The sequence below is a fragment of the Hypomesus transpacificus genome, chromosome 22 (assembly GCF_021917145.1).
Source record: "Hypomesus transpacificus isolate Combined female chromosome 22, fHypTra1, whole genome shotgun sequence".
NCBI lineage: Eukaryota > Metazoa > Chordata > Actinopteri > Osmeriformes > Osmeridae > Hypomesus > Hypomesus transpacificus.
In genome coordinates, this window is record NC_061081.1 from 10,415,176 (window position 1) to 10,424,998 (window position 9,823).

The window sequence follows — 9,823 nt, forward strand, 5'->3', positions numbered from 1 at the left end:
TATCCCTTTATTTTTGGTATGACGTGACTGAATGCTAAGATACAGGTTAAAGATTAACAGCAAGTTATCGGTTAGGCTACTTTATAACCAATTGAAGATCCAAATTGGGCTGGGGTAAAGGACACATGTGGTTAGGACTGAACGGTATGTGAGACGTTAGAGCGAAGAGATTCATTTAGTGATAACACTAACCTGGCAGGCTCATCGGCGAGACCAGAGCCATCGGTCCTCACTCAGTCCTGCTTAGCTACCCGAGACATCACATTTTCCATAGCCAAACAACCCGGTATTTTTTTCGGTAGGATGAGCAACATGGGGAAAAGAAGAAACGCTGGATGTGACTTTAAAGGTTTTCTGAAAAACAATTGGCTGCTCATTGCTACAGTTGTGTCAGTGGTGTCAGGTGAGTAGTTTTTACTGTGTAAATGATTATAGGTAATGACAAATGGAATGATTCAAAGAAAAATGAACGAAAAAGCAAACAAATGCATTTTTTCAAGCTAATGTGTCTTTATAGTAGCCTACGACGTGTTGCAAGGAGGAAGATGATGTCATACACTTTACAGAATTGTCATGACAACTGTGTTTTTGCCAAGTCTAAGTAGCTTCAAACTTATGGACCTGCCACAAACACGTGCAGTAGTTAGGGACCCAATTTGAGGGACTTGTTTAATGGAGTAGACAGAATTATGGGAAATTCACATAGGTGGATAGGGAATGACACAACATCCCATTGTTGACCATTGTCGTGATTATCTCCAGCTCACAGGTGTGTCTATCATTCAATAAAACATCAATGATTCACCCACACATTTTAACAAGCTCTCAGTTTAAAGTAGTATTTTTGGTTGTTGTTTCTGTGTGGCTCAAGGCATTGCACTGGGAGTAGTGGTCAGGGAGTATGCCCACCTCTCGCAACTCCACAAGTTCTACTTTGGTTTTCCTGGGGAGATCTTAATGAGGATGCTCAAGTTGATCATCCTCCCCCTCATCATATCCAGCATGATCACAGGTGACCACCTCCACCTCTCTCCCCATCTCCCTCCCTCTCAACCTCTCTCCCTCAGCCTCTCCTCTCTCCTCTCTCTCTCCTCTCCATTTCTCTCTCACTCCACGCACGTATTCACGTGACAGTGTCAGGATTTATACTGTAAATATTGGGTAAGATGTAAGACGTGTTAGGTGTGAAGATGACAACTAGTAAGTCATTTGTTGCCAAATATCTTTCAACCCAACACAGCCTTTCGTAGTGTTCATTTTGTGTTTGGGGAAGGGTTTGTGACTGGGAAGACAGCATGCTTGGACTGATGTATGAAGCTGTGTTGGTTGTCTGGGCTTATAAAGGGGTAGCTGCCCTCGACTCTGAGGTGTCGGGGAAGATCGGCCTGCGCGCTGTCATCTACTACTTTTCCACCACCATCATTGCTGTCGTCCTGGGTGAGTCACCATACCTGTCTCAACACTGATCTGCGCCGTCTGTCTTTCTGTCAGTGTCTACTTAACTGTTTCTGTGTGACTCCCTCCCAGGCATCGTTCTGGTGATAACCATCCAACCTGGAGTCTCCCACAGCACAGAGGAGATCGACCGCACGGGGTCCACCCCTGACGTCTCCACCGCAGACGCCATGTTGGACCTGATCAGGTGACAAAGCAGCCTTGTTCATTCCCATCAGACACCGTCTCATTTTATACCATGATGTTTTTAACACATTTCGATGTTGTTTTATGCTGATAGGAATATGTTTCCAGAGAACTTGGTACAAGCCTGCTTTCAACAGGTGAGGACAAAGTTCATTTATAGGGTTTTGGGAAATGACCATAAAAAACTGCTTAATCTTCCAGCTATCTCAATCGTCTCTGTTAATGACTTGCATTGGGCTGCTTCTCCATGCCTCCATGCCTGGTCCAGCTCTTTCGAGAGAGATATAAATATTTGCTTTCATACATGTGTGTTTTGTTGTTCCTTTACACTTGGCAGTACAAGACACAACGTAAAGAGATCAAGGCCCCAGGGAACGCCACAGAATATCTAAATGTCACATCATCATTAACACGGTTCACCACTGTTTTGCCATCTATCAATCCTAAGGTGAGAGGTAGTTTGGGATATGTAGAATTGTGTGTGTTTTCCACTACTATTACTTAAACAACTAACAGTAATCCTGCCAGTCTTAATATTAAGGTCATTGGAAAATGTTTTTAAATCAGATTTTACTGTATCAGTTGACATAAATATTTTACGTTTCATATAAAAACGAATGCTGAAAGTTAAACTAATATCAACACTGGTCAACAAAAAAACCTTTAAACGCAAAAACTTTTTTTCTAGAATGTAACAAAGGATTACACCGTGGTTGGTTCGTACTCTGACGGCATCAACATTTTGGGCATCATCATCTTCTGTCTGGTGTTTGGTCTGGTCATTGGTCAAATGGGAGAGAAGGGGCGAATCTTAATCGATTTCTTCAACGCCTTAAACGAAGCCACAATGAAAATAGTCCATATCATGATGTGGTGAGGGATGTGAGATTGGATGTACTTTCAACCTATTTATTTCAAAATGTCCTGTTCTTACACATTTTAAGAATGATTGATAATTAATCTTGTATTATTCTACAGTTACATGCCAATCGGAATACTGTTTCTCATTGCTGCCAAGATCATTGAAGTGGAGGACTGGGAAATCTTTCGAAAGTTGGGACTTTATATGGTGACAGTTTTAAGTGGGTAAGAAGTGCCACTGTCAGCAAAAAATACCCAATATTAGGGTTAGTGAGTGGAGAGGGAAAATGAGTGCTTATAGCACCAGAAACCTTTTGTTTGATTGAGCTCACCAACCCTTGACCTCTAAGTTCACACCTCGCTGGCTTGTTGATTGTGTGCCTGAGAGGCTTCCTCATGAAAGCCGTTGAAGTTTGACAGACTTGTTCAGTAAGCAGTTTTCCAGGACATACATTTGACCAGTAAAGTTTGATTCTGGAAGGATTTTAAGATGGAAACCACTGTTAAAACTGAACCAGTTTATAACTCAAAGATTATAACATTCACTTTTTTCTCATTAGGTTGGCTATTCACGGGACGATTGTCCTTCCTCTCCTGTACTTTGCGTTTGTGAGGAAAAACCCCTTCAGGTTCATCTGGGGGATGACCCAGGCTCTCCTCACTGCTCTCATGATCTCATCCAGGTGAAACACTCGGCCTCCAGCAGCCATCTTGGCAAAATCATTGTTTTGTCAAACTGGAATATACCTTATGGGCTGATTCTTGCCCCACAGTATCTGTGAGGAAGATTACTTTTTCTTTTCTATTTTTTACGAACATAACTAAACAAATACATAGTTTTTATTCCTTAATCGGAGTTAACATTTCCTATGGTGAGATTGGATTAAAACACCCGTACACAGCCTTAGTGATTCTCTAAATACACACTGCGTTTGGGAGACTGAAATGAGCTGATCAAATTAAGTGCTCAATGAAAAGATATTTTACGAGTCACCCCTCTTTCCCATCATTCCACTTTAAGCAATAAATGATCCTAGTAAACTCACTGACATTTCAACAATTACAGGTAATAAGGACATAAAAAGCTGCTATTAGTGTGATTGATGTATTATTCAGGACTTACAAATACTGTGCACCAACCTATTGATCTGTCTATCCACCTGTCTGCCTACATATGATTTCCTTATCTACTGTATATCCATATCTATGCATCTACCCTGCCTGCCTGCCTGCCTGCCTACCTACCTACCTACCTACCTACCTACCTACCTACCTACCTACCTACCTACCTACCTACCTACCTACCTACCTACCTACCTACCTACCTACCTACCAACCTACTTACCTACCTACCTACCTGCCTAAACCCCTAGCTCTGCCACTCTGCCTATCACGTTCCGCTGTGTGGAGGAGAACAACCATGTGGACAAGAGGATCACGCGGTTTGTTCTGCCCGTGGGAGCCACCATCAACATGGACGGCACAGCTCTTTATGAGGCAGTGGCGGCCATCTTCATCGCTCAGCTCAACAACTACCCCTTAGACGTGGGTCAGATAGTCACCATCAGGTGTGAAGAAACATCTCTCCAGATGACGTTGATCATGATGAGGCCTCATCTTGATTGTATTGTATTATATGTGAAGTGTTCCTCAATATTTCTCTAGTGTCACCGCCACACTAGCAAGCATAGGAGCTGCCGGAGTCCCCAACGCCGGCTTGGTTACCATGGTTATCGTCCTGACTGCAGTGGGTCTACCTGCTGATGATGTCACACTCATTATTGCTGTGGATTGGCTCCTGTGAGTGTTCCTTTGAGTGAAAGCATCAGATTCTAACCAGGTGCTAGGGGGAGTATTTTTTTTAAGCATAGATACTGCACTGGATGTTTCCTTGACACATATCCTTCAGGACAATAAAAGTAGTTCTCATCTTATCTTAGATATACCAAATGGATTGCTGTAGGCTACTTACAAATAGGAATACTTATAAACAAGAGCTACATGTTATGTTGATACTTTTTCATTGACTTAAACCATTATTAGACTTGATGTACTTACGCCAAACTTACAAGGTATTACTGTAAAATATTTTTTAAAGAAAACTTTTAGATGTATGTGTATGAGATAACGTTATCATACTTTTATCACTCGTATCAGCGTATGAAAAAGGTGATTGATTGGTATAAATCTTTACAATAGGGACCGCTTCCGTACAATGATCAACGTGCTTGGAGATGCGTTCGGCGCTGGAATCATCCAGAAACTCTCAAAGAGGGAACTGGAAAAGATGGACCAAGGATCATCGGATACGGAGCTGTTTAACCCTTTCCCTCCTGAAATAGCCATGATCCTGGAAGAAGACAACGAAAACAATGCCTACGTCAATGGGGTGTTCGTAGTGGAGAAGAGCGATGTCATATCCTTCACACAGACCTCACAGCTGTAGACAAAGAGGAGGTGAAAACAGCCTTAGGAGAACAGAGAGGAGGTGATGTGTTCCGGGGTCAAGCCGATACTGAAGCAGCACTTGCACTGCTCACACCCGAGCCAAGCTCTGCGGTTTGCTGCAGTCAGTTTTAATTATAATGTTTGTTATCAAGCCAGTTATTATTTTGTATGCAGATATAGATGTTTTGTATCCACATTGCACTTTCCTTTTAATCAATAGTTGTGAGAATTCAACAGTGCCTTTAAAAGCCACTATGTAGTTGCACAGTGAACACTGTGTGATGTAAACATAATATTTAAAGGATAAAGGAAATCAGCTTTAAAAATAAATATATTTGTATGCAATAGTGTAGCATGACAAGTGCATGTATAAGGTTCTAGGAACAATCAAAAACCTGTACAGTTTTGTCTCACAACTGTATGCTTACGATTTAAAATGTTGACGTCCTTTATAGTTTCAACAAAGGGTCCGGCCCCTTCTAGGAACACGGATGTGGTGGTCAGCACAGGCCCAATATCTTATCACGGCATCATCTGATTTGAAACACAGATTAATACAAATTGTCCATGCATGTCCCTGACATAATTTACAGATTACATTATCAGCAAGTGCTGCTTGATCAAGCATTGCTTGGGTTTGATGACCGTTTTGTGTTTTACCAATTAAAATTAAAACAAGCTTCGGTATCATCTCTTAAGACACGTATTTTGTTTCCACATTTGAAACACTGACCTTGATGATTCTGATGTTTCCAATTGAAGTAAATGCAAGTAAAGCATTGCAGGAGGCTACAAAGTGAAATCCCATTTCCACAAGCTCAGGGAAAGTGTGGAGTGATATTGCATTTTATGTTGGAAAAGGACATTGCCACTAGGCCATAAAAGATGCCTGTGTTAGCACTGTCACTATTTATGAAGATGTATACTCTCAGGACCTCCAACTCCAGCCCTTTTTCTGTTTTTTAATCACCGGGATCAGATTTGAGCAGTGCAGCGCTACAAAACCATTACAGTCTCGATCCGCCCTCTGCACTGACATTAGAGCGATGCGGTTGGACAGTGTACTGTGTGACCTAACTGTAATACCGTGGTAAAGTAGGTTTCGTTAGTCGCAGCTATAGGCGGTGCCTAAATCGGCTATGCATGTTTGAAACATACATTAAAGCTTAACTAGCTTAACTACACTGTGTCTTTTCACTGACAAAATCGACACGTTGGTCAAACATTCCTTACATTTTCCTAACAATAGGCTACTTTAGTTATAAGCATCCAGTCTGTTTCAGGACAAACAAAAATTGCCCACATTCAATGTTCCCTAAGGACTGGTAGCAGTATGATGAACATATTAGCCTATGATATGGACCAGTAGGCTACTTAATTGTTACTCAAAATGTTAACGTTCACCGCAGAGAGAAAGAGAGAGTGAGAGAGAGACAAAGAGACAGCAAGAGAGAGAGAGAGGGCGCTCTGTAAAAGATTCTCACGTAAGAAGTTCAAGTGTTCAAGTCAAGTTCAAAGTGTTGGAGAGTAGCTTAGTTTACCTGGCATAGCAACGGAGTAATCCATTAGTTTATTTCATCACGTTTCCATGGTGTCAATTCTAATCATCCAAGCACACAGCGGATATACGGGAAATTATTGTGAATTCGAAAAGGTAGGCTGATTTATAAAATTAATCACCATGACAGTTATGGTTAAGACGACAAATGGTCGATTGCTATTACGCAGCCAGTAGGCTGTTTTGTTTCGTTGTGTATTTTTTTTTGTAGCAGTCCGTCAAATGTCACGCAGAGATGAATAATCGACTATTAGTCTATAACTTAAAGGCGAAGTCTGTTACTCGATGTGTCTACTGTACTGGAATATTTTACGCCTTCTTGTCCTCAGGTTTTTTTTGAAACTCGGGGAAACTTATTCTTTATTCATTTAGAAATAAGTGAGAGTAACACCAACAACAAATGCAAATGTTACTGACATCCTTGTTAGTAACATGACAAGCACCAGACTATGCTGCCCATATCCCTCCCCCCAAAACCCACCAAGAAGTGCACCCCGATGGCCAAACACCTCGCCCATCACCATCAGCTGTGAGCTGTCCACCGTCTCCCTTAAGGTACCGGAGGGCAGCCCGCTCAACCACAAGGTCCGAGAAACACTAATCCCTGTAAGGAGTAGTGCCCGTTTCGGGGCCCCCAGTAATAATCCCTTCTTCTGTCGGAACAACCCTCACTCACAACGGGTGCACCACATTAAAGGTGAGTGCTGGATAGAAATGATAAAGTTTGAAATACAAGCAAGCATGCTGTATATATTAGCACACACACACACTGCCAAGAAATTATGTATGCACCAGTGGAATCTTACTTAATGTCCACATTAACTGAAGACCATTTTTATCTCCAAATCCCCCCCTCGCCTCCCCAATCCCCAGGTATAGATGAGAGAACCATCTGTGCAGTGAATGATGTCATCTTCGGCCAGATGCCCCCCCAATACTGCTTGGGCAGGGTCATGACTCCCGAGAAGTCTCTGGTGCTGCAGTGCAAGATCCCCATCTCAGCCATCGGAACCAACACTACCTGCCTGCCCACTGACGTTATAAATGGCTTGCAGTTCTTTCCACTCAAAATGACTGATTCGCCCTCCCTGAGGTTATGTGAGTACAGATACTCTAGGTCAATACTGTCCTTTTTTTCTTCTTTTTTTTTACAGGGGATGGATCAATGTTATTTATTGACCATCACAGTGCCAGTCCATATTGATTCTCAGATAGGCTATTTGTGAGGAAGTGCTGGTCTTACAGTTTACGTTGGTTCAAATCCAGCTGCTACTGAACATTTTTTTCCCCCTCAGTATGTAGCCTACGTGCTGCATATTGTTTCATTAAGATTAAATACTCTCATATCACATTCATAACATCCTGTTGACATATCTGCAAGTAACTGACATGGTAGGCTGCATTTGTAGCACATGAGTAATGTCAGTATTTTACTCAAGTTCAGTGTAGCTAAACATCTCATGTTTTAAGGCCTGAACAGTTCTAAGACAATACAGACGTGAAGGAACGGTAAGGGACACATAGTGAGAGTGAACCCTAGAACCTTCAGAAGAGCTATTTTACCCCGTTGTGTATTGCAACACATGTAACCAGATCTGACTGTGGAGGTTTGTTTATATCGTTCATTGTATCCATCCACCCCCACTGACCTCTCCACAAAGTATACGTCATAATTCAAGCAATGGGTATACAATTTTCAAACCGCTGTGTTAGGGTTAGCATATTTACAGTGCATTTAATTTGATCTTGTTACTTGTTGCGATAGAAAAACACACAAAGGTATTGTATCTAAAACTTGCGCATGCATGTCAGCCTGAAAACAGAACGTTCATGTTTGACTGTGATTCTCTCGTCTGTCTGAAGTGACAGAAGCGTGGTGTGCGGAGTTACAGGAACTCACGGAGAAGATTGGCCTCCTTGGACCCACTGGTAAAGGTGAGTAGGAGTTAAGACTGTTGTCGTTTTAAATGTTTGCACATAAGGTTTGAGTCCCCACCCTTAGCTCATAGGCAACTTTGACCTAAAAACTTTGACCGTCCCCCCCAGGCTCCATCGTGCCCTCCTCCCCCCGGCCCAGCTCTGGGGCAGGTCTGGCTGGATTTAGAGACAGGGAGAGAACCCTGAAAATGCAACTGATGGTCGGAACTAGTTGTTAATTATGTTATCTTCTTGTGTGACGTACAGTACAAACCAATTGATGTAGGAGAAGTTCGGGTGAAAGAATGGCTGGTTTTGTATTCATTCACTGTTATGGGATTGACCCTGATCCTTACTTGACCTCTGTACTTGTACAAACATCTTGCGTCAAGGCACAGTGACTTCTTCTTCCATCTTCCAGGTCATAGACATGCTGAGTCAGATCCTCCAGATGGAGTCCATATGGGAGATTCAGCTGTGGATGCTGACTGCTGGTCACCGAGGTGGGCCTAGTCTACTCTTATGGGTCCTTGCGTCTCACCTCGTAGCACAGCGAGGGAAAGAGCTAAGATTAGATTAGATCGGAATGTGCTGTTTTCTCTCACACACACCCTCGTACCCTGACTATAATGACATACAGAGATGTAGTGATGTTTCTCAACTTTATTCTACTGAACAGAAAAGGACCAGGTCCTTCTTCTTCTGCGTGCATCCCTGGCTAAAGAGCCTGTCTCTGCCTGCAAGATCCCTGATATAGAAGAGTTGACCATAATTCAAGTAGAGAACCAGTGCCTGGACTCCAGACGGGCATCCATCAGTGAGGAGGATGCCACTAGGTATGACAACACTGCCACCTGCTGGACACTTTAGTGCACTGCACAGACTAATCTGGCAACCGCTCTTCCGGGTCATGATCAGGATGGGGCATGCTATGAACACTGTAGATTGGAATATAAATAAATATTACGGCCATGGAATACCTACAAAGACACGATACAATGATACTCTCCAAATTATTTAACACTATCTTCTACATAGTGTTTGTGTTGTGTGATTTTTACTACTCACTGACTCTTTCTGACTCACGTGTTTTGTTTCTTCAACAGAGATCAGTCCTCAAAGATGATGTCAGACTCCAGTAGGTAGTCCCTAAACAATAGGGTTGAACCCACAGGAAGTTACTGTAGCTGACAGGAGGATATGACATAACCATTCAGTAATTAAACAAACACATCTGCACCTATGTTTTCATTTGATGTTAAATGTACCAGTGTACGAGTATCAAAAAGGGATTCTGACATTTTTCACCCAAAAAACCTGTGACTCTACGCAGGTAAAATGCAGTATGCTGAGTCAGAGGGATCCAAGCCCAGGACCTCCAGGGAGAGGCGGAGCGCT

The 9,823-nt window shown here is 42.5% G+C and overlaps 1 protein-coding gene across 1 annotated transcript; it reads left to right on the forward strand.

Annotated features, from left to right (window-relative positions):
- Positions 1-303: 303 nt before the first annotated feature.
- LOC124483893 (excitatory amino acid transporter 3-like) lies at positions 304-5,162 on the forward strand. The gene is made up of 12 exons (XM_047044482.1): positions 304-403; positions 872-1,012; positions 1,345-1,437; positions 1,528-1,642; positions 1,736-1,778; positions 1,979-2,089; positions 2,330-2,514; positions 2,620-2,727; positions 3,063-3,185; positions 3,876-4,070; positions 4,168-4,302; positions 4,702-5,162. The coding sequence occupies exons 1-12, from the start codon at positions 304-306 to the stop codon at positions 4,946-4,948; spliced, it is 1,596 nt and encodes a 531-aa protein (XP_046900438.1). The 3' UTR covers positions 4,949-5,162.
- Positions 5,163-9,823: the final 4,661 nt, after the last annotated feature.

What these genes read in the sequence shown, in the direction of transcription:
- LOC124483893 (XM_047044482.1), top strand. Translation starts at nt 304, where the DNA reads ATGAGCAACATGGGGAAAAGAAGAAACGCTGGATGTGACTTTAAAGGT. An exon ending in GCTCTCATGATCTCATCCAG is followed by an intron (nt 3,186 to 3,875) that starts GTGAAACACTCG and finishes CTAAACCCCTAG; the next exon opens with CTCTGCCACTCTGCCTATCA. An exon ending in ATTGCTGTGGATTGGCTCCT is followed by an intron (nt 4,303 to 4,701) that starts GTGAGTGTTCCT and finishes TCTTTACAATAG; the next exon opens with GGACCGCTTCCGTACAATGA.